Consider the following 22,252-nt stretch of genomic DNA (forward strand, 5'->3'; position numbering starts at 1 on the left):
CCAAAGCTGTTCAGGACTCCAGTGCTCATTGATAAAATGATAACTGACGGCCATTGCACCTCCTCTCTCGCGAGTCGCGGCGACTCGACGCCAATTATTGGTGTCCACTTGTTACTGTCAAAGCACGTCTGACAGGCAGGGATGTGCCAGTCCCCGAAGTGTCAACACGGATCTAAGGATTAGGGTCAGGCGACATGTGGAATTGGCATGACACTGTCTGTACAATGTTCGCGAGCCGGCCATGTTCGGTTGCATTTCGTAAGGCGGAAAACCATCGACGGTATTCCAGGTCCGAGGGCTTGTTGATCAGTGAATGGGAACAATGCCAAGTTTTCGGATTGTTGAGCCATCGAAGGCATGATGGGTGTGTCCGAGTGCACCTTTCTGGGCACAGCCGGCCCTTGCTGTCGGTCTGACTGGCAACAATTAAGCTTTAATACAGCAAATCTCTAGCAACAACAATATTTATCGTTTGATTCTAGTCTAGTTAATGGCGTTGCCCAAGGTTGTGGATTTTGGTCAGCCACTCGCTGCTCAATCCCAAGGCTATCTATCTACCCTGTATTATACGGCAGGCTGCGAAGCATGGCCACAATTGTGAAGCTTTGGACAGGTGAGCCATGGAAATTTGTTCCCTATGATGGATTTTACAGCGTGAGTTCTTATTGATGGTGGAAAATGCTCGTTCAATCGAGTGGTGTCGCTGGTGATCCCTTTTATGCGCTCATCAGGTGGGTTAGGCTTGACAACCCGGGGCTTGCTTGCAAGCATCTGCGAACCACATGTGCATGTGAGTGACAACAAGTATGAGTCTGGTCCTGCCTATTAGATTGCCTCGAATTGACATGATCACAGATCATATTCGAGCTCTGAGTGTCGACCGCGACCGATGCGCTGACCGCTGCTGGGCTGAGCGTCGTGGCGCACGTCACTTGCGCCCCACGACTATTGACGACGCCATCAGCCTCCATCCAGTCCGACCACATGGGCATTCCCAAACCTAAACACAACTCCCTATGGAGTCATCACCTCTCACGCGGCAGCCTCAGCCTGAGGTCCTGACACCGAAAATCGTCGGTCTCTACGAGTCTCTCTTCAAGGTTCGCCTGCCTCTCTCTCCCTCTCTCTGGCACGCGCCCGTCTGACTTTCCCAGGTACGTACGCAGAAACTGCCACGACGACCACCGAAGCCCGCCGCTGACCGCGCACGCGACACCAGGATGACGACGACGTGGACAAGTCAGAGGGATTTTGGAAAGAGTTCTTTCTGCTCAAGCCGGATCGACATGCGTTTCGGGCCACGCTGAACGAGGTCTCGCCCTCGGACATGCTGCAGCTCGAGGGGAGGACGAGGGAGCTGTTTGCGCGCGCTGTCGCGACGTTGAAAGGCGGGCACGCTGGCGCGGCCTCCAATGCACTAGATGTAAGCAGTCCACACAAAGTCTGGAAGAAGACATCTGACAGGGACAGACGCTCAGCGTATTCCTCTCGAGTGTGCTCTCGAAGAAATACCCCCAACCTAGCTCCGACGCCATCGCAGTCCTCGCCGGCCTCGACTACATCGATACGATATTCACAGATTTCGTGGGAACGCTAGATGGAATCATCAGAAATGGCAAGAACCGTATGACGAGCCCGCGAAGCACCCTAATACTCCGACTAACGAAGCAGTGGACGTGCGGCACAAGGCCGTCGAGGTCCTCCTGGCGACGACGGCGGGAGCGTACCAGACGACGCTTCTCACATACATGATACACAGGGACCTGTTCCCGTCCATCATGAAATTCGTTCACGATTCCGAGAAGCCAGGCCCCGTGCTCGAGCCCTTCACCCTCATCGGGCTGCTCGCCAACTACAACAAGTTCGAGTTCCAAAATCCGTACCAGCTTCGCCTGAACGACTTTGTCAACGAGGCGACGATACAGAAAATTATACGATGCGTCGGGTACACGTGCCAGGCCGTCAGGGCAGACTATGTCGAGGTCCAGGATGACATACCCGAGGGCTGGACACTGAGCAGGACGCTGAGCCTGATAGGCCTCGGGTTCATTGCGCCAGGACCGAAGCCGGAGAAGAAGCCCATATACGATGCCGAGACGGCCAAGCACATGTTCACGCAGCTGCCCGGCCCCAACGCTGCGCTGCTCCTCTCAGCCTACGACTTTGCCCATGCCAACAAGCTCTTCTGCTTCAACCTCGTAACGCTAACGAGCGAAAAGGGCGAGGAGCAACCGATCTCCAGCTACCTCTCCCTCACATCCTACTTCCTACAGCACGCCCACCTCTCGGCGCGGGCGACGTCGTACGCTCATCTCAACCTGATGGTGTTCCGCCTCCTAGTCGAGGACCCCGTCATCTGCAAGAAGCTATGCAGCGACGAGCTGAGCACACCTGTACGCCTGTGTCGTCACCGCCAGCCGTTTCTGCCCTTGGTTAAGGGCGACCGGAACATCGCAGCGGCATTGCTGGATGTCATGGTGGACGGTGTCAACCACAACCTCCGCAAACGCCTGGACGTGAACTTATACACCCTCTGCGTCGGCATCATGCTTCGCATCATATCCTACCTGTCCCGCTCGCGCACGAGGCTAAGGTACCACTGGTCCGAGCTGTTCCGCTCCCTGCTATCCATGATTCGCTTCCTCACCCAGTACACGGCCGACCTGAAAGACCTCACGCACATTGAGACCCTTCTTGACCATGTCGTCAACCTGGTAGCCCTCTCGCTGTCCGCGGGCGAGGCTTTCCTGCCCACGCCCGCCGCCTACGACGATCTCTTCTACAAGGTGGTCGAGTCCGGCGACGTCCTCACCAAGTTCAAGGAGAACTACCGCCTCGCCAACCGGGGAAGCAACTCCATCGACACGCTCATCAACGTCAGCGCGCACTACAAGCAGATGCTCGTCGACAACGCCGGCAACAAGAAGAGGCCCAGCAACCTGACGGCAGTCCAGGTCGCCGACGTCATCAAGCAGGGCTACGAGACGCTGAGCATCCAGGCCAAGGAGGGCCTGGACACTTGGGATCGCTACCGCGAGGCAGACGAACGGACGGTGTTGAAGAAGATGGCGCGCGCCGCAGTAGGCGACGCGCGCACCATGGTGGAGCGATGATGAGTACCAGGAATTTTACCCTTCTGTTCAATCATGTCGACAAGTCATGCTTATCCAAGTGTCGAGCACTGTGACCATTCCATTCCGTCAACGATGGGCCGCGCATGTGGCATGCAAGCCCACCAGTTACAAAAGAACCGAAAAGCCACGTCCGCAAGCTGCGGCGAGCCAGGTATCGATCTGGCTAGTATACCTTAGACATTAGATGGCTGGCTGGCTTCTGGAAGCTTGGGCAATGTCACGTGGTATGCTACAACCTTGACGAGAACAAACCGCGGTGAGGTTAACATCGGCCCGTACGGATCAAAACTCAAAAGGACCTTGCAAGGAGGGCCTTTGTGGGCATCATGTAATTGTATTCCCACTTCAATTTGGTAATATCATGGATTTCTTGACATGACAAGCCCCACAAATTGTTCGCAAAGGGCGTGACGAGTGGGAACGCGTGACTAAAGGCGTGGACGACACGGCGAGGCTGAACTGAATAAAATCCCAAGATGCCCGCATCGCAACTGTATCAATCAAGCAAACGTTTTCACAGCCGCCTGCACAACCATGACAAGATTTTGGTAAGATGACATAATATCAAATGGTATCTAGTACTAAAAATTGTACAGCAATATATCATCGTCATGAACGAGCCTCATGGCAACCATTCATACATGTACATGAAGCGTTCGAGAGTATCCAACCCTCGATGAGATGAGATATCATAGCGCGCCAAAGGCACAAGATCTTACCAGACCTTGTGCAAGATGCGGCGCCATGCGGGCCACGAGGCGACCTTGGCGCGGTAGGCGTTCATGGCATCCCAGTCGAGATCGCGGCGACCCGTGTCGACATCCATCTGGTGGGTGCGGAGCCAGCCAGTGCGCTTCCAGGCGAAACCGATGATCCAGAAGACGATGACGACGGGGACGGCAAGATATGACTGGAAGAAGGATTCGGCGGTACCGAAGCCAGGCTCGCCAGGGGCAGCGACGATGGCAGTGTAGGTCTGCGCAAGTATGTTAGTACGGTCGAACACGACGTGCAGCGGAAGAGCAAGAGCATACCTGAGCAATCAACACGATGATGTTGAGAGAGAGACCAAGCCAGGAGCCGTACACGCCGCCGACAGCGTGGAACGGAATCTCGTCGACAGTGTGTCCGTGGTAAGCCCAAGCCTTGCGGAAGCGGATGTGGGCAAGGCAAATGGAGCCCCAGGTGAAGAGCGCGGCAAGACCCGAAAGGGCGAGCAGCCAGTTGAAAACGGTGATACCGCTAGCGGTCAAGTTAATGTAGGCGAGCGCTCCGCATGCGGAGATGATGATGACAGAGTACAGAGGGCGACCCGACTTGTCAATGTAAGTGAAGATCTTGGGAGCGTAGCCCTGCTGAGCGAGAGCAGTGAGAGTACGCGAGCCACCGTACACACTTGAGACACCCAGGGATAGGACGGAGACCAGGATGGTCACGTTCATGAAGTGGTCGAAACCGTTGAGACCGGCGTATTTACCGACGAGGACGAAAGGCGAGGCCTTGGCATCCGAATAAGCGGCCTCCGAGAGAAGGGATTGATCGGTCGAGCTGACGAGGAGACCAACCATGAAGAGGCCGACGATGTAGAAGAGGGTGATACGCCAGAAGACCTGCTTGATGGCACCAGGAAGAGACTTGACGGGGTTGCGCGACTCAGCAGCAGCCAGACCGACCAGCTCAGTGCCGGAGAAGGAGAAGGCAGCCGTGACGAAGACGGAGCAGAAACCCTTGAAGCCGTTCTTGAACGCGCCAGGGTCGTACCAGTAGCGAGCACCCCAGTACTCGTTGTAGCGACCATCCGAGGGACCTCCGCCGAGAACCAGGACCAGGGCCACGATCATGAAGATGATAATGGCGCACAGCTTGAACATGGAGGCAAAGAATTCTTCTTCGGCGTACCCAAGGACACCGAAGATGTTGATCAAGATGATGGCGACGAGGAAAATGGTGACCCACACAGCCAGGCTGATGTCGGTGTTCCAGTAACCAATGGTGATACCGCAGACGACGAGCTCGAGAGGCAGGACAATGGCCCATTGGAAGACATAGTTCCAGCCCATGGCGAAACCCCACGAGGGGTCGATGAAGCGGGTCGAATACGTGTAGAAGCCACCAGAGACAGGATACATGACGGCCATTTCACCGAGGGCGAAGACCGTGTTGAACATCATGACACCGACGATCATGAAGGTAATAAGAACAGAACCGGGTCCCTAAGATTGGTTAACGAGCTGGCCTACGGCGACAACAAAGACAGCCAAGTACTAACGCCCTTGTAGAGGGCACCTCCGGAACCGACGAAGAAGCCAGCACCGATGGAGCCACCGATGGCAATCATGTGAAGATGGCGGCTCTTCATGGAGCGATCGAGCTCGACCAGGCCGTGGCCATAGTGCTTGCACTTGAACGACTCGAGGTTGAGACCATTGCGGGTGGCCCAGCTCTCCTCGGCGTACGAGTTGTGAATATCTTCGCCGGGGCCGATAGGGGCAGTGTCGGCGCCCGCGACGCCGGCGACCTGGCTGACACCCTTCTCGCCGCCATCGGGAACGGGGAAAGAGTCCTTGGAGGACATGGTGGTGAGTCGAGTGGCTGGTGGTGTGCTCAGACGGGGACGTCTTGTCAACCTGCCAAGGATGAAGGGAATGGTCGAAGAGATGAGCTTGGGAGAGAGGAGGGAGGGAGAGGGGGAAGGGGGGCAAGAGCTGGTCTTATTATAAACCAGAGAGAGCGAGACGGAGAGAGGGCTCCAGGCGCGCCTTCCTTCCTACCTGCCTACCTACCTTCCCTACCTGCCTCGAAGCAAGGCAACGCAGGCGATTGCAGTTGCGTCTCGCACGCATATGGCAAGTGCGATAGAGCGTGGGCTAGCGCTGTTCGCCGCGCCGGGGTAGTGTGGTGGGTCCTTGCCGCCTCTGCGCTGGAGGAACGCGAGAGATTGGGGAGGAGATTTGCGTTCGGGAATCCCTGGGCCAGGCCAGGCCAGACCAGACCCTGGAGGGACAAAATGGTGCATGCAGCCCGCTCATGCATCCATAATCCTTGCAGCCGGTCCGTCAGGACTCAGGACTGGCGATTGGATTGGGTGGGCGGATATGGACAGTGCGGTTGCCGCACGCTGCCTCTCTTGGGCGGGCCTTTTGCAACGGACAGGAGCGTGCTGCCTACCTAGATAGGGTACTTGAACGAGCTGTTGATACGACCCAAATACTCCATACGCGCATTTGTCCCAATTCTCGTCCAACAAAACGACAACGAACATTGTGCCAGGAGTGCCGTCGGCCTCGTCAACAATCAGCACCACAGCAATGAAGACTCGCAATGTCTCTGGCCGGATCCGGTGCCGACCAGCCCACATAGTCCATAGACTCCATACGTCTACGGATACAGACCACAGAGATAAGACATTCGGCTGGGACCCTCCACACCTCTCGAGTGGCTTGTTGTTGGAGGTTGGTCCTGTGGAGGATGGGGACCCAACCAGTTGCCTGGCAATCTACTCCTAGGCTGCTGACAGCAACTGTCAGGTATCACCACGTACCGGCGCATAGGACCCCGTCCTAATTCTCGGCGAAACTCGAGTCAGCAGCTACCGACCCGGTACAAGGATGCGCCACTGTTTGCGCGCTTGTTCCGAGGGTTGTCCAATGGTGATTATCGGTCGAGGTGGAGCTCGGTATCGGTGCACCAACTGGGAAGACTTCCAGAACACTTTACTGGAAGAGGTGCGGAGGCCGCTGCGTCGCTGCGAAGCTTATTATTCACGACAAATGCGCCGTGCTAATTAATCTGTCGGCCGCCTCCACATGTCTGTCACTCGAGGAATTCTGGTCACGTAAGAGAAATGCAGCGAAGAAACGGGGAATCTGGGGAAAGAGGAGTGACGGTATGATTACTGGCATTCGCGCATCATGGAGTGCGCTGGTCGAACCCAAATCAACCATAAAGCGTGCGATCTCGTTGTGAGCGCAAGGCCTGCTGCATTCCCCGTTGCAAACCTTGGCCGACGCCACAGTGTCAGCACATGCTGAGGAGGCTGCATGGATCTGAGATCGCTACCCGTCTGTGTGGCCTGTCTTGTCGCTCTCGCCGAGGCCTTATCAGGTGCGGAGGCCACTTCCCCCCTCCAATAGCAGGAGGCTTATCAGTGTGGCTGTCGCGTCTCGTGAGGTAACTCAACCTGGGAGGGTGGTCTGGCGGGGCTTCCATTTCTTCCACCGGGCTTCTTTTTTTGCCACCTGCCCGACTAGGTGACTTCGAGGCGCCGAGGTGTGTCCTCGCCTAATTTGTCGCACATGTCCCTCGAGGGGACGGCTATTACTGTACCTGCCATGGGCATGAACACGGCGACGGCTACGACTGGCGTCAAGGCACACGAGCAGTATGGTGATCAATTCCCAGAATTGGGTTGGCCACGGTCACCAGTGCAGGCAATTAGAGTTAAAGTTGCCATGCGCTTACCGCAGGACCGAATGCGACAGCAGTCTGCTAGGGGCCAGCTTCAATGTTCATGGCGCGAAGGTACATACATGCAGCGTTCCGTACGTCCGTAGTTGCACAAAGACTCGACTGCGTAACGGTCAGCCGCTGGGCGAGCGAGCGGGACTCGTTGGTTGAGACAAGGACTTGTTGCGCTCTCCATGCCACAATCTGATTTGTCTGTCGGGAGTCTCGACCAAGCCATCCCAAATGTCGTGACGAGTAGTTCCTGAAGGGATGATTCGTCCAGATCCAGGTCCAGGTCCAGCCTGCCAGTCCAGGTTCCCCGTGGTGACAGAACTCGGGCGCTAGAAGCCACGCATGCTTCGAGAAGCATGCGTTGAGGGACTATGCATGGAGTCTCGGATGCGGCGCAGCGGATAGTCTCTGATAGGGTTCAGCAAGCGACCAGCTCCTGTCACTGTGCCGCCTTGGCGATGCCCATCGTTATCACGCGAGACGGCGGCCTCCTGAGGAGCGGGTAGTATCATGCTCAGACGCGCAAGACTAACGGTGAGCCAGCGGGGCAAACTATGCGTGCACGCGCGGCTGGCGCCTGAATGGCGCTGTATTGGCCCATACTCTCCTCAGAGTGTTTGATTATTTACCACTGCGTGATCTACTTGTACTACGTACGAATCTGTTAAACGTATTCGAGATCTTCAGAATATGCCGCTCGGCGCTTCCCAGGGCCCTGCAGGACGCATTCGCCATGTCACTTGGCAAGCCCAAATAGGCAGAAATACATGAGCAAAGGCCAATTCCCAGTTTATCGACAGAAACAAGAGCTTCGTAAAAGATGTCCAAGCTCACGGTGAAACAGCGAAGACGGTCAAGATGCCTATGTCGTGTTGAGCTCCAACACTGCTCCATAGTAATTACAAGGAATTACGTACAGTATATTCACTAATAGCGCTTTCCCCAGAGTATAAGGTGATGTTGGATTCTTTTTGTCAGCTCCATCGCATCGGACCTGCCCCAGAGTCGGCTCCCCAGACTTTGTACGTAATAGTTTCAGGCATGAAGTTAATATTTGTCAATTCCCCCGCAAACTGCTGTCAACGGGTGATGCCTCGCATGGAGTTGTTGACGACAGTCGAGGCAAAAAAGGAGGTTTGGAGATTCGAGTTTGGCAGATGAATTAAGGTATGACAGCCGGCTCAAGCACAGACGGCCCGAAGTGAGCCTTCTGCATATGCTGAGAAGTTCTCGAAGCATTCTAATTTACGGCACTCGATTCTTCCTGATAGCGAGAGGCCTCTTGACTGGCTGATGGCCTATCGGCAGGGACCCGCAATGAAGTGGCCAATCAGCGGCTGTCTAAATAATGTGAGGGGTTACGGGTTCACCGTCCGGCGTCGAGTAATTAGTTCAAGCCTCCGGTTGGACTCAACAAGTTAAGAGGTTTCATGTTCGATTGATGGCGTGAAAACCCAGCCGCCAAACATGGCGACAAGCCATTGAGCGCTTGACTGCGCGCGTGTCTGACATTTTCTGTATACTCCATGTCGCCACCACTGTTCAGGCGCGGGCAGGTGGTCGCGTGCTTCACTTTGCGACCTGGAGGCGGTGATCCCTCGTCAGTCGTCAGCGCGTGAGCACGGATGCTTTTGTGATCTGACCACACACTTATCTGCTGCAATGATTCCACCGCTGGCTGACCAACTGCCAAGGGGTTCAAGCCAAGCGCGCACAGTGCACGATCACTAGCCTTGGCGCGGGCGACCCTTCTGCGTCAACGGACAGTCGTTCAGAATGGGCCTAGGCGCGCATGTGAAATCCTTCCGACACGATCCTGGCATTCGCATCCTATCCCAATGATCCCAGTGATGAGAGGACAATGTCCTGACTTTTCGCTTATCACTACCGGCTGCAGTGGATGACCACGACTCTGGTGTCAAAATGCTGGAGCCTGGAGGCGAGAGATAATGAAGGGCGTTGCAGCCCCCTCAGGGATCTTCTCGCCTGCTGCGACCTTCGTTGTCGGTGAGAGCGACGCCTCCCTCCAGCGGACGGCGCGACCATCTCTTCCTTGGCTCATCCTTCGCCGGGTTCGTCGGGCAAGGCAATCGAGGGCGAAAGGAGAGGGTGATTGTCGCATTGCCCAAGTCAGATTCTCGATTGGACCCTGAGATGCTAGTCTAGTCTTGAGACTTGATGCTCACGACGACCGCACTGCTAACCTACAACCTCCGCACGAACCGACTGGCTACCCCCAGGCGGCGCCACTCCCAGCTTCGACAGATCCCCGACCGAGGGTGCAATGATGCGAGCTATCGTGGCGGTCCGAACACCATGTCAATGACGACGGGCAGCGTATTCACAGTCTAGGACGTCAGATACCAATCCCGAGCGCCCGATGGAGTCTCGTGGTGGTTGCGACGGGTCTGCCAAAAGCCTCCTGCTCTTGAGCGACAAGATGTAGAAGAGCAGGAGAGCCTTTTGTGTGCGCGAGGCTGCCAACGGACCGAAAGCAGCTGGCGGGCGCAGGGTAGCTCGATGAGATAGATGCTGATCAGGCAGGACACGAGCACGCGATGGTCTATGTAGTCGTTGGCATGATCATGCGATATCGTAGGCACCTGTTCACGTCACGACCAGTTGCAGAACTTCTGCGTTCATTTTTGATCAGCAGTTCGTAAATGTAGTGCGGCTTGTTAGGCTGTGTTAGCATCTTCAAAGGACCGTTTCGAAATCCATTAACCTTTGAACCACCACTATCGCTGTGCATCACAATGATTTCACCGGTCTCCAAGTCTCTCAGTCGGGTACATGCTGTCGGATTGTAGCACACCTCCATCTGTGTGATTGACAAAATCATTCTTTCACACACCAGGGCAAGGCGGTTGGTTGAGTGCTCTCTATCAACGATGTGTTGGAAAAGAATGTGAGCAACAGGCCCACAAAAGATAGCAAAAGAAACAAAAAATTTAAGCATTTACACACCCTGGGACTCGAACCCAGGCCTCTTACGAGACTGCGAAAGATACGAATGAACGTCTCCTGAACACAGCGCCTTAGACCACTCGGCCAGATGTGCTGTTGTGATTACGGTGCTCTTATTGTAAAATATGAGCCCAACGCAACGCGCCGAAATAGCGTGAAACACAATTGTATGTCAGGGTTCACTACACTCTATACAGCGCGACATGTGATCACCGAGCTAGGCCAGTTTGTCGAGTGTTTTGTCTTTTTTATTGTTTATACGTGCTTGATACATACATGTCTCGTAGATCAGCGTGGCGATGTGAACCTCCTGGTTCTCGCTCGGTCTATCCATAGAACGCTCAAATGCAGTTGACGAGAGTATGAGCAGGCATCAAAAGCGTGCCTGCGTCAGGTATGGTTAGATGACTACGCACTATCCCAGTGCCGTCTGTCTACATGTCCAGTGAAGGCAGGACGGCAGTTCTTCAGAGCGCCGCCTGACCTTCACGTGGTACCATGACAACTCATCTCTCGTTTTCCTGCCGCTCAAAGTCCTTTTCATGCCCATCTCGTCCCCGTAGTCATGTCCGAAATCAAGGGAGGGGAAACCTCAGTTCCAGGCGGGCGCACCCCCCGACTCGACGGCCTCAATCTCAGCCCAGTCAATGGGCGCCCGCTGGAAGCGCGCCGGCAGCTCAGAGGTATCGAAGAAGACACCCTTTGGGGGGGTAATGTCGCCCAAGGCGGCGGCGGGCACAGAGCCAATGCCCTGGCCGGAGCGGATGCTCTTCTGGAGGGGACCGTGCTGCTGGGCGTGGTCGCGGTAGGTGGAGAAGGAGGTGTGCGAGTTGCCGCTCTTTGCAAAGTCGGCGGGCAGCTTGCCAGAGGGCGACTCGGGGTGCGGCTTGGGGGTGTGGTCGACGGACGCTGTTGAGGTTGTTAGCACGGGGCTGATGTTGACGAGGCATGTGAGGGAACGCACATGGAATCGAGCGAGGGCCGAGGAACTTGATCATTGGGGTGCGCTCGGCGTGCGCAGCAGCCTGGCGGAGAGCACGCGTGGTGAACATGATGTCGCGCGCGAGTGTTGTCGAGACGGATTGAGGCTGTAGATGCGCAGGCTGATGACGATGCCGTCAATCACTGTTCGTAGTGGTTAGAAACGCGCGCCGGTACGAGTCGGGCAGGCAGGCAGGGCGCGCACGGGCTTTTTTTTCTCAAGGCGGGCGATTGCGGGAAATGTTGGACGTTCACGCAACAACCGGGGAATCTGTAGAGGCGCTGGCCACTTTTGTTCTTTCTTTTTTTTCCTGAGACGGGGGACGAGACTTGGGCGTGAAATAGGTATTTGAGCGATGGATAAAGAGGAGAGAAGAAAAGGTTGGGAAGGTTTGCGTGCGAGGAGCAGATGGTACCTTGATATCTGGGGAGCCTTCCTGGACCTGGCCTTGGCCACCCACGGAGCGCGAATAATAATTCCCTGGCGCACGGAGTAGCACTAGCAGAGGTAGCAGAAACGTGCAGCAGCATCTGCTAATGCAGGCCTTAAAGCCGAAGTCGCTTCAACCCCACCCACCCGTGCCGCGGAGAGCGGAGTGCATCCAGCCTCAGGCGTGTCTAGTTGGGCAAAGTCGCGGGGGACCTGTCGAATGGATTGTGTAACGAGCAGTTGCTATCACAATCTGGCGTGTTGTGTGGCCAGTGTCACGCCACGGCTGCACGGGTGATGCTGCGTGGCCTGATGGACGATGGATTGGTGCATGCATCGTGCAGCAGCCCAGAGAACACAGGCACACACACACACACACACACACACGCACAAACACCGAGGCATCTCAAGGAGTATTTCGGCCTTCAGCTCAGCAGCATTTTTGCAATTGGTCTCCCAAAAGTGCGTCTCCTTTGAATTCACTATGTTGAACCATATTTTTGCTGTCTCATGGTCTCACTCACCCCTTTGGTGGGTGGCTGGGTTTGCACCACCTCCGAGGTCGGCTCCAGTCCTCTCCGCGGTTCAGCCTATTTGCTCCCCACGTGAAATGGGGGCACTGACCACAGCGAGATGCATATGCGCCTCCAGTCTGTGTCCGAGATTCTTGCCGCGCTTGCAGCGTTTTTCTATAAGTAATGTTCCAATCCGAGCTCGTGGGTGCATGTGCAGTTTGCAAAAAAAAAATACAGATTTCCCAGACTTCTTCTCCTGTGTCACGTGGGCGCTGAGGGCCCTTGAGCCAGCCCGCGTCGGCACTCTCCCACATCGTGATCAGTTATTGGCACCAATGCTCCAGCTTCCATCCATTACCTGCCAGATGTGATTTCACCCCGGACATGTCTTTTCAAGCCAGATTTGCCCCCAAGGCAACTCCAACATTGACCAATACCCAAGGGTTGACTTGGTGAGTCGCTGTGCGCGCGCGGCGCACAGCATGCCAATACCTGCAGCCGTTTGTTGAGAGCGCAGAGCCGCGACGTTGCTGACTACCTGGTCCGCAAGAGTGTCCCTTTCCGCGAGACACACCACATCTCGGGCCGCTGCGTCGCCAAGTCGAAGGAGACGGTAACACCGATGAACGAGTTCACGTTTGAGCAGATGAAGATGATTGACGAGCGCTTCGAGGATGTGCAGGCGTTGGGGGAGGGCGGATGAATTGGGACTGGAGCTCTAGAATCCATGGCCTTGGATGGCGCTGAACGCAGGAAGTGATTACATTGCTTCGCAATGGTCCAGAGAAGGTGGTAGTACCTGTACCTGCTGCGTGACATGCCAGCCCACTACAGTACTTGCCTCAACTGAGCTTGCCTCAACTGAGGGCATTGCCTCCTAGGCAAATACTGCCGGTTCTCTCTTGCCTCTTGCCATTCTACGGAGAACATGCGAGCAAGATCCTTCCTCTTCCGATACGGCATCACATGCGGTCTTTCGACCCGATTGCTGGCCTATTGTGACCTTATATCAGGGGGGCCCCAAGCTTGGAAGACAGTCCTGTTGCTCTCTTCCACAACATACGACAATATCAATACCCTCACTTTGCATCATCAACCAGTATCCTTCTCATCCCCACTCTCTGAGCGACTTGAACCACCTCGATCAGCTTATACATTTTCCCGTCTTGACCATGGACTCGCTTGTTGGCCGTATGGCAGGGGCCCAAGGACCCGCGCCTATTCATCTGGGCGCAAACCCCCTTTCTTTCGCACCACTTGTGGGCCCAGTCACCCCAGCCTTCGATCCAGTGCCTTGCGCGCAGCTGCTGGACCTGGCCAACGAGGATGACAAGTTCAGGAGTGGTTTCGTTGAACGATTACAAGACATTCATGCTACCGAGCTCGACGATTACCTTGCCTTGGCCCACCAGCACCACGAGGAATACGTGGACAAGCTCGGTTTGAAGACTGTGGAAAAGTTGGGCGGGCTTTCCAGCTTTCTCTGCGAGGAAGTGGTCTACATGCACGACAACTTGTGGGACAAGATCGAGAATCGCGAGCGTGACATTCACTCACTCCGAGACAAGAACCGACAGCTTGAGATGGACATCAAAACAGTCCAAGGATCGGTTCCCATCGCACCAAGCCCCCTCTCCCGCGAGCTTCATGATGCCCCAAAGGACTTCCTGGGAAACCTCACGGACGTCACGGACGTCGAGAAGTCGGCCCTCACCAAGCTCACGGCTGCTATCTTCCCCCATCTCAATGACTTCACGCTAGTGGAGGCAACGACGGTTCCGCAATTGTTCCGCTACCATGCTGATCACCTAATGGATGCGCTGAATCTCCAGCTGGAAGCAGAAGTCCAGAAACTCGGGCAAAGATCGAAGAACAGCACCGGCGGGCCTGTCCTTGAGAGGCGCAGGAAGTCAAGGATATCGGTGTCCGACGCATGGACGCTACGTGAGCTCAGATTCAAGCATCGGGCACAACAGGTGTTGTCGTCCCTTGACCAGGCTTCCCTGTCTGCTGAGAAGCCAAAGCATCAACGCAGGACACACGAGCTGTGTCCCGGAGCCTGTCCGCTGTTCAGAGCCGACGACCCAACACGTGTCGATGCTTGCGTTGGCCCCCTACCACCGAATCATGCAGCTGTCACGGACCCAATACATCGTGTACCCTAGTCCCATCCCACTGGACTCGGGCAGGACAAGCGGGTGATGGCTATCGAGAGAGGTTGCAAGAATGACTTGTCCGTTCAGGTGGGCACTTGTAGCAACAACAACGCTGCCTAAGGAAACGTACCTAGACTATAGTCTATATCAAGAAAGTATTGTTTATCCGTGTAATGCTTCTTGTGACATGATTGACTCTCTGAGCACCTCGACCACTGTCTCCAACTCTCCTCGTGTGATGTTGAACGGCGGCGCCAGCAGTACATGGTCTCCCCTGCGGCCATCGATCGTGCCCGCGCCTGGGTATATAGCGACGCCCCTCTCAAACGCATCTTGCTGCACCTTGACACCGAACCCAATCTTGGGATCGAATGGTGCTTTGGTATTTTTATCTTGCACGAACTCGACAGCCCAAAAGAGCCCTCGACCTCTTATGTCGCCGACTGATTTCAACCCCCCTATTTCTCTCCGCAGCAGTTCCTCCAGCAACTTGCCCATCTGTGCACATTGCGAGATGAGGTTCTCGCGCCTGATCACCTTTTGCACCTCGAGTGCTGTGGCGCACGATAGAGGGTGGGCTTGGTATGTGTGTCCGTGGACAAAGGCCCCGCTGCCATTCCTGATCACGTCCGTGACCTTTCGGTTCATCAGCACGCCGGCAATGGGTGCGTAGCCACCGCCGAGGCCCTTGGCCACGGTGACAATGTCGGGCTGCACATCCTCTTGCAGAAAGGCAAAGGGCGCGCCGCAGCGTCCGGAGCCGCACATGATCTCGTCCAGGATCAGGAGGATGCCATACTTCTGACACACGGCCTGGACCCCGGCCCAGTACCCCTTGGGAGGAGTGACGCACCCTGCCGTGGCGCCAATGACGGTCTCGCCCACAAAGGCGATGACTTTGTCCGTTCCTATCCGGAGGAACTCATCCTCCACCTCCTGCACGAGGCGATTGGTAAAGTCCTCCTCGCTCTCCGCGTCCCTTTGGTACCGGTACGCAAAAGGCGGGGACACGTGCGTGACGTGCGGGTACGAGAAACCCTGGTAGGGGATCTTGCGGGCGACGTTGCTGGAGAGGGACATGCTCGCCATGGTGTTGCCGTGGTAGCCCTGCTGGCGGGCGACAAAGTGGACGCGCTGCGTCTCGCCGCGCTCAAAGTGCCACTGCCGGGCGAGCTTCATGGCCGCCTCGACGGCCTCGGAGCCGGAGCCGACGAAGAAGGCCATGTCCAGACCGCCGGGCTGACCCTCGAGGAGGAGATTGGCGAGATCCTCGGCGGCGGGGGTCGTGAAGGCCTGTGTGTGTACGTAGGACACATCCTGCGCCTGGCGGCTGATGGCGTCGAGGACGGACGGGTGGCCGTGCCCAATGGTGGCGACGGCGGCACCACCGCAGGCGTCGAGGATGGACCGGCCGTCAGAAAGGAAGAGTGTTGATGCCTTGGCTGAGAGTACGGAGGCCGGGTGGTGGGTAAAGGAGCGGTGGAGAAGGCGGCCTGGAATGTAGGAGGAGGGCGATTCCTCTGTGGGTGGTGTTGGCTGGGACAACTCGTCTCCCGTTGGGTGGGAAGTCATGTCGCTGGGGAGTCTTGTGTGAGTGCGTCCGAGGAAGGTCTGATAGACGGATGCCGGTGTCTTTTATTGACTTGGACTTCGTCTCAGACCCGAGATCCGATGGCTGAGGTGGAGCTCCTACAGCGAGTCTGACTATCGTCGTCAACACACGCATTACATGAGCAGCGGCACACCCTCTGGCAGTTCCACCTCCTGCATGGTCGGCCACCACTGGGACCAGGCGCCCTGCTCGTCGACATTGGTGCTGACCTCGGCCATGAGCTGGTTGAGCAGCATGTTGGTATCCATGGTCTGGTCATCGAAGCCAAAGGAGCCCGCGAAGCGATCTGGCTCGTTTTGGCCTGCGTGGTGTTGTTGCTGGTGATGATGCTGGTGCTGGTGTAGATGGCGCCTACTACTATCGGGCTGTTCAACGGGACGATCTGCGCCATCAATCTCCTGCAGATGCTGCTCGGAACGATCCACGACGCGGAACTCGTGCACGGACTGGTGCAGGTTGTCAAAGTCTGCTCTCGTGCGTCCTCGGTATCGGCCTTCTGTTGCCGCACGGCCATAGAGGAGCGATGCATATTGCAGTGTCTTGATCTACGCATGGTCAGCACAACTACAGCCAACACCTCTTTTTTCTCTCTTTATAAACTCACCCATCCGTCGGCAATCTTCCACACGTTCCGGAATTGGTGTAGATAGTCCATGCACATGTGCATGCATTCTTCTGCGCGTGGACTCCGGCCCAGGTTCATCCGTGGAAACCGGTATACGTAGACCAGCACATAGCATGCGGAGAAGGCACAGAACCCGGCAAACGGGGTCATGAGCGGGACACCGCACTCGGACGCCTCGTGGAGGAGCAGCGCAATGTTCTCGGCTGACCCAAAAATCTCGGCCGCATTGTCCTCCCACCACCCGTTGGGCGCCGTGGCCTCGAGCAGAGGCTTGTCCACCGGCCCCTGTGGGACACTCTCCGGCGTGGGGAGGAATGGCGTGTACTCGCGGTGCAACATCAGATTGCTCACGTAATACAGCAGGTTCAGGTACGTAAAGGTCTCCCCGTACCCGAGCGTCATGTGCACGGCGACGCTGGTGCTGGGGTAGTGCAGGTTGCGATGCTGGTCGGCGCGCCAGGACCGCAGCCGGCTCCAGCTGGACATCCAGGGCGAGCCCGGCACCCAGGGACAGTTGTGCGGCGCGCACATGCCCGGCGCCTTGCGCCCGTCGTTGAAGATGAACTCCATCACCTTGGCCCAGATCTCGAACCCGCCGACGAGGATCTCAAAGGACTGCGTAATGTCCAGCGCGCCGCCGGCGAGGGGCATGGTGTGCGACGGCAGCTCGGGTCCAAAGGCGAACTCGACGGCGGACAGCGGCCGGGGGATCTTGAGTTTATGCATCTCCGACATGGGCAGCATGGGCGGGTTGTACGTCCCCGAGTTGACCATGCAGTCCATGAGAAAGCACGCCCAGTACGCGCGCGTCTCGATGGCGGCCGTCACGGCGTTGCGCGCGGGCCGGCCACGCTCGCTGCTGGGATCGAGAGGGTACGGCGAGACGCGCTGGCTGTGCAGCGCCTGCATGATGCGGATCGCGATGCCGCAGTACACCCACGCCTTGTGGAAGTCGCGCGTGCCCCATTCGTGGAGCGTGATGATGAGCAGCGCCTGCACGACCTGGACCCTGGGTTCCTTCAACATGAACACCTGTAGGCGCTCCTTGGCATATGTGGCATACTCTTCTCGGCTCAAAAGGCCCTCTGTCCAAGCAGCGCCCTGCGAGGCGAGTTGCGCCCTCGCCACGGCCAGGACCGCCGCGAGGAGCGCCATGCTCTCCCTGGAGCATGATGGCGATTCAAATTCCTGCATAAAGGTGGGCAGATGCAATATTGCCAGCTCGGGGAACTTGTTGGAAAATGTGTTGAGCGACTTGAGGATCGTGCTGTTGGGCAAGGTGCCAATGTGCCGATCGACCCTGAGGAGATCGAGTTTCGCGTCCTCGGTATCCTGCCCATCAGCCTCATCGTGCTCCTCCTGTGGTGTCCGTAGAGAAGTCCGATGACTGCTCCTCGGGGTGGGCATGCCAGGGGACGTCTCGGGCGCACTGGTCGCTTGCGATGCCGCCGCCAGCGCAGCACGCTTCTCCTCTTTGCGCTTGGCCCTCACGCGATTCGCCTTCTCCAAGTCCACACGAGGCCGCAGCAAAGTGCAGCCCGGCACCTTTGACTTGGCGCATCGTGAGCAGGGTGGCTCGCCATCGTGGGCGCACTTGACTTTGGCTCGCCTGTCAGACGTTAGCTGACCGGCATCGTCACACAATTTGCAGGGACTCGGTCACCTGCACGCGTCGCACGATAGACTGGAGCGCATGTTGTTGACGATGAGTGAGTTGGAGTTTGTCTGTCGGATTTCGGTTCTAGAGGGGCCACAAGCCATCGGAACAGCAAAGACCCACAACACAAAGCCGACATCGGCTATCGCCAGACAGACAGGGCACTCTTTGAACAATTGACACAGCAAGGGCGTACGTATATGCGCGATCCAGGGTGAAAAGAAAGCATTCTATGTGTAGTGCTAGGTACAAGGGTATAGGTCAGACCGCTCATCAGGCATTCAATACGTAAGCATGCCGTGTTGCAACTCACGAGTGCTTGCCCACGACATCTTGGATCAATCTCGAGCACTCGGAGGGTTCAGTGAAAACGTGCCACGCCTCCTTGGGGATACCTTCGAATGCCTTCTCGAATCGATCGGGGTGGTTCTTGTCTGCGATGCCGATGGCAGACACGTCCTCCACCTTGCGAATGAGGATGAGCTCGATCCAGCCGGGCACGGTGCGGTAGCTGGTGACAATTGTTCATCAGCGCGGTTCTTTCGAATCAGATGACTAACTATGCATGCACTTACATCTCGCCATACGCCTCTGGGTCCGACTGCGTCGAGTCGCCAATGACAATCATCTTCCGCTCGGGGAGCCAGGAGTTGATCTTCTTCATGCGGTCGGTCTTGTACTGCTCTGTCCCCATTGTCAGGGCGGACAGCAGTCCCGCGACGGTCTTCCACGAGAAGTCGCGCAAAATCATAGTGCCGGGCGGGTAGTACTTGTCGCGGAACTCCTTGAGGAACGGGTACAGGTTGTAGGGCGACGCCGACAGGTAGAACCAAGGCGTGTCCTCGGGCAGAGACGCCTTCACCTGGGCATACAGCTCGGGCATACCAGGCACAGGCGTCGGCTCGTCGACAAACGTCTTCTGGACAATGCCGGTCGGGCTGCTCGTCATGGTGATCTTGATGGTGTCGTCAATGTCCGAGAGGATGGCCCAGCCCTTGGTGCCGGCGTACACCGTGTTCGCCTCCAGGATGCCCGAGACGCCTTGGGGCACCACGGCCCTACTCTTCACAATGGTGCCCTTGTCGGCGCTGGGGATCTTCATGACCTGCGTCGAGATGCCGTTGACGTTGGTGGGCGTCATCTTAAGATCCTTGCCCTCCGTGCGGACCTTGACGATGCGCACCATGCGAATGTCCCAGAGAAACGGCAGGATCCTCTCCGCAATGGTCTTTCTCTCTGCGGCGTCGTCGGCGAGCCCCAGTTGCTCGGCGATCCGAGAGACAATGTCGGTGACTTTGCAGTGAGGGTCCATCTCGAAGACGGCAGCGACGTACTCGGCCTGCCAGCTCTTCAGCCTCGACGTTCGGAACGCCGTGTTGTCCAGCAGCCAGACCACGTCATCCTTGGTGACATTCTTCCCCAGAGGGTTGAGATCGCCAATAGCGCGAATGAGACCGCCAATAATGCCCACATCGCCCTTGGACGTCGTGGTCTTGAAGGCTGGGTGTTTGGGGTCGGGGAGCTGGGCTTCAAACTCGTCAAATTGAGCTTCCTTGCGCGTTCGAGTCTGCATCTCGGCGGCAAAGGCGGCAGGATCGAATGTAGCCATGATGAGCGATGGAGGGCCGTCTGGACCCTTTTTATTGTGATGGTGATGTCGGATCAGCCTGAGGCGTAGGAACTGGTGACTGCGGTCAGGTCGTCGCAGAGGTGGTCAGGCGTCAGCAGCTACATGTAGTGAGGTGTCGTAGGGCGAGAAATGGTGGCAGGCAAGAGAAGAGACAAGCATCAGGCGCAGCGCGACGCCAATGGCAGGCGAGGATGACCATCTTGTACGTGGCGCCTGTGACTGGGCCTGGTGGTCGGTTGTTTCTTCCCTCGAGCTCTCCTGCACGAGGTGATCGATGGCTTGTGACGTGATGTGCCTGGAACGCAAGCCACTGGTGATGGGGGGGGGGGGTTGCACGTTATTCTTAATCGAGACTAGCGCCAGAGCCGCTCTTGCTCAGTGTCGCCTGCTGATGTTTATGCATAAGTTGTGCACTATTGCAAACTGCACACCCTGACGGTACGAGATGAAAACGGTCAGCCAGCTCTGACTGACTGTAGAGGGTATAAGCAGGTACGTAGTATTAGTAGTGAGCTTCAGCAAATTTGGAGCTCGATATAGCTGCTACCATGGTCCCACTATGGCGACAACGCGCTTGAGTGGCCGACCCCCGTGGAAATAGCCAAGAGGCTCGTATGGCGCACCTTTAGACGCCTTTACTCGAGACCAGAAGCTGACCAGATTATCAGGTACCATGTAGGATGTCGATGGCAGCCTTGAGGGGAGTCTTATTTCCCTAGGAGGAGAATCTCATGAAATGTACCATATATGTTGGGGCAATAGCGCACAGTGTCAGGTTGGCTTTCAACAGAACCAACAACACCCCGAGTGCATGTAACGTGATCTCTATCGCACCAGCAACATGAACCTACCCCTCTCCGACACTCGTGACCTATCTTTACCACCACGATGCTTCTTCTTACCCTGCTTTCTATCATGGTTCCAAACCCCTTCCAAGCTTGTGAAGGTGCGGCAACCTTCCAGGAGGAGTACCGGGGCAGCTTCAGGCCGGACTTTGTTCAAACATCGATCGGCCACCAGATCGTGGCACCGGATTCTCCTTACGTCGCCGTCGCAGGACAGAAGCAGCTATACTTCCTTGATACCCGCCACCACCCTGATACCGCAGCCCATATCAAGAACCAGATCGAGAAGGCATCCGTGACGAAGGATGACGAGCTCATCTTCATTGACGAGATCGAGGTCACGGCAGAAGTGAGAAATGGAATCACCGGTGAAACGACATTCGTGTTTGACCCCCCTTACGCCAGGGTCATATTTGCGGCCACCTTTAACAGAGCCAACCCGGACCTCAAGCTGCCAGTACATGGGCCTCCCGGTGATTGGCGAGTAGAATACGAGCCTCAGGACTCACTGGAGAAAGGAGCCACGAGCTGCCTCCACTACGGTTGCCATACCAGTTCGGACGATCTTGTTCAGTCTAACAGCCGGGTTGACAACTATTGTACCGTAGGGCAGAGCAACGCTAGAGGCATCTGCAGCCCTCTCTGCGGGAGGAAGGTTGATACACCAAGAATGGACGGGGAGACTGACGCCGACTACTATCAACGGATGGACAAGCTGCACTGGGGTGACGAGACTATCTCGGATGCGGAGTAGGGCGAGAAAGCGCAAATTAGGACCTTGAGGGAGGAAACAAGGTTTTATTCGGTCAGGGACTCAGGAGATGGAAGAGAGGAGGATCACCAAGTTCTACAGGCTCTCATCCATTCAACACTCGTCGATTCACATCTACTCGACCTAGCGAGCGCTCAGTTCTAGCCTACAGGAAGGAGTAGCACTTCGATACTACGTAGGTTACATTATATACCAGCATGTAGCACGCATCTAGCAAGTAGTTGCTAGCACTCACGAACTGCCAGCGCTCTCAAAATGGCTGGGAGGTAAACGGAAAGAATGATGTAGCTAAGTAGTCTAGATGACGGTTCGTAATGCCAAACAGTGAGACTTAGACTTGTGCAACTTGGTCATTTGCATAGAGCGAGCTCACCCTAAGAGCGGCACTGTTCCGTTGGAGTCTAACGTTAGTTCAGGCAGTTCCATAGCGGGTCATACCTTCCCCATCCGTCCCCGCCAGCGCAACGGTC

General features: G+C 56.4%; 10 protein-coding genes and 1 non-coding gene across 11 annotated transcripts; 4 read left to right on the top strand and 7 right to left on the bottom strand.

Moving 5' to 3' along the window:
• The first annotated feature begins 919 nt into the window (after positions 1-919).
• F5Z01DRAFT_404717 (uncharacterized protein) lies at positions 920-3,514 on the top strand. Its single transcript, XM_046259520.1, has 4 exons — positions 920-1,100; positions 1,220-1,423; positions 1,471-1,624; positions 1,672-3,514. The coding sequence occupies exons 1-4, from the start codon at positions 1,017-1,019 to the stop codon at positions 3,111-3,113; spliced, it is 1,884 nt and encodes a 627-aa protein (XP_046121546.1). The 5' UTR covers positions 920-1,016; the 3' UTR covers positions 3,114-3,514.
• A 335-nt stretch (positions 3,515-3,849) lies between these two features.
• On the bottom strand, positions 3,850-5,709 carry F5Z01DRAFT_616782 (amino-acid permease inda1; the record flags this gene model as incomplete). Its single annotated transcript, XM_046260934.1, has 3 exons — positions 3,850-4,110; positions 4,169-5,347; positions 5,404-5,709. 3 exons carry the CDS (start codon positions 5,707-5,709, stop codon positions 3,850-3,852), a joined length of 1,746 nt encoding a protein of 581 aa, XP_046121547.1.
• Positions 5,710-9,934: 4,225 nt separating this feature from the next.
• On the bottom strand, positions 9,935-10,649 carry F5Z01DRAFT_405060 (uncharacterized protein). The gene has a single exon (XM_046259521.1). It carries the CDS (start codon positions 10,549-10,551, stop codon positions 10,156-10,158), a length of 396 nt encoding a protein of 131 aa, XP_046121548.1. The 5' UTR covers positions 10,552-10,649; the 3' UTR covers positions 9,935-10,155.
• Positions 10,553-10,653, bottom strand: F5Z01DRAFT_t26. Its single transcript has one exon. It is a non-coding gene; the product is annotated as a tRNA-Leu (tRNA).
• A 132-nt stretch (positions 10,654-10,785) lies between these two features.
• Positions 10,786-11,955, bottom strand: F5Z01DRAFT_646544 (uncharacterized protein). The gene is made up of 2 exons (XM_046262912.1): positions 11,524-11,955; positions 10,786-11,468 (listed from the first exon to the last, which is right to left on the bottom strand). The coding sequence occupies exons 1-2, from the start codon at positions 11,609-11,611 to the stop codon at positions 11,152-11,154; spliced, it is 405 nt and encodes a 134-aa protein (XP_046121549.1). The 5' UTR covers positions 11,612-11,955; the 3' UTR covers positions 10,786-11,151.
• Positions 11,956-12,869: 914 nt separating this feature from the next.
• F5Z01DRAFT_671217 (argininosuccinate lyase C-terminal-domain-containing protein) lies at positions 12,870-13,188 on the top strand (the record flags this gene model as incomplete). Its single annotated transcript, XM_046264678.1, has 2 exons — positions 12,870-12,937; positions 12,984-13,188. 2 exons carry the CDS (start codon positions 12,870-12,872, stop codon positions 13,186-13,188), a joined length of 273 nt encoding a protein of 90 aa, XP_046121550.1.
• A 469-nt stretch (positions 13,189-13,657) lies between these two features.
• Positions 13,658-14,650, top strand: F5Z01DRAFT_633548 (uncharacterized protein; the record flags this gene model as incomplete). The annotated part of the gene is made up of 1 exon (XM_046261966.1): positions 13,658-14,650. One exon carries the CDS (start codon positions 13,658-13,660, stop codon positions 14,648-14,650), a length of 993 nt encoding a protein of 330 aa, XP_046121551.1.
• Positions 14,651-14,727: 77 nt separating this feature from the next.
• On the bottom strand, positions 14,728-16,529 carry F5Z01DRAFT_405109 (acetylornithine aminotransferase). Its single transcript, XM_046259522.1, has one exon. The coding sequence runs from the start codon at positions 16,211-16,213 to the stop codon at positions 14,804-14,806; it is 1,410 nt and encodes a 469-aa protein (XP_046121552.1). The 5' UTR covers positions 16,214-16,529; the 3' UTR covers positions 14,728-14,803.
• Positions 16,367-18,573, bottom strand: F5Z01DRAFT_679610 (putative fungal-specific transcription factor; the record flags this gene model as incomplete). Its single annotated transcript, XM_046265542.1, has 3 exons — positions 16,367-16,798; positions 16,858-18,487; positions 18,542-18,573. 3 exons carry the CDS (start codon positions 18,571-18,573, stop codon positions 16,367-16,369), a joined length of 2,094 nt encoding a protein of 697 aa, XP_046121553.1.
• Positions 18,574-18,844: 271 nt separating this feature from the next.
• On the bottom strand, positions 18,845-20,108 carry F5Z01DRAFT_616543 (uncharacterized protein; the record flags this gene model as incomplete). The annotated part of the gene is made up of 2 exons (XM_046260920.1): positions 18,845-19,046; positions 19,111-20,108. 2 exons carry the CDS (start codon positions 20,106-20,108, stop codon positions 18,845-18,847), a joined length of 1,200 nt encoding a protein of 399 aa, XP_046121554.1.
• Positions 20,109-20,906: 798 nt separating this feature from the next.
• Positions 20,907-22,122, top strand: F5Z01DRAFT_646558 (uncharacterized protein). Its single transcript, XM_046262913.1, has one exon. The coding sequence runs from the start codon at positions 21,054-21,056 to the stop codon at positions 21,762-21,764; it is 711 nt and encodes a 236-aa protein (XP_046121555.1). The 5' UTR covers positions 20,907-21,053; the 3' UTR covers positions 21,765-22,122.
• Positions 22,123-22,252: the final 130 nt, after the last annotated feature.

This window comes from Emericellopsis atlantica (genome assembly GCF_019669845.1).
Source record: "Emericellopsis atlantica unplaced genomic scaffold F5Z01scaffold_4, whole genome shotgun sequence".
Taxonomy (NCBI): Eukaryota; Fungi; Ascomycota; class Sordariomycetes; order Hypocreales; family Bionectriaceae; genus Emericellopsis; species Emericellopsis atlantica.

What these genes read in the sequence shown, in the direction of transcription:
- F5Z01DRAFT_646558 (XM_046262913.1), top strand. Translation starts at nt 21,054, where the DNA reads ATGCTTCTTCTTACCCTGCTTTCTATCATGGTTCCAAACCCCTTCCAA.
- F5Z01DRAFT_404717 (XM_046259520.1), top strand. Translation starts at nt 1,017, where the DNA reads ATGGAGTCATCACCTCTCACGCGGCAGCCTCAGCCTGAGGTCCTGACA. An exon ending in TCTACGAGTCTCTCTTCAAG is followed by an intron (nt 1,101 to 1,219) that starts GTTCGCCTGCCT and finishes ACGCGACACCAG; the next exon opens with GATGACGACGACGTGGACAA. An exon ending in CGGCCTCCAATGCACTAGAT is followed by an intron (nt 1,424 to 1,470) that starts GTAAGCAGTCCA and finishes TGACAGGGACAG; the next exon opens with ACGCTCAGCGTATTCCTCTC.
- F5Z01DRAFT_646544 (XM_046262912.1), bottom strand. Translation starts at nt 11,611, where the DNA reads ATGTTCACCACGCGTGCTCTCCGCCAGGCTGCTGCGCACGCCGAGCGC. An exon ending in CGGCCCTCGCTCGATTCCAT is followed by an intron (nt 11,469 to 11,523) that starts GTGCGTTCCCTC and finishes CAACCTCAACAG; the next exon opens with CGTCCGTCGACCACACCCCC.
- F5Z01DRAFT_405060 (XM_046259521.1), bottom strand. Translation starts at nt 10,551, where the DNA reads ATGCTTAAATTTTTTGTTTCTTTTGCTATCTTTTGTGGGCCTGTTGCT.
- F5Z01DRAFT_405109 (XM_046259522.1), bottom strand. Translation starts at nt 16,213, where the DNA reads ATGACTTCCCACCCAACGGGAGACGAGTTGTCCCAGCCAACACCACCC.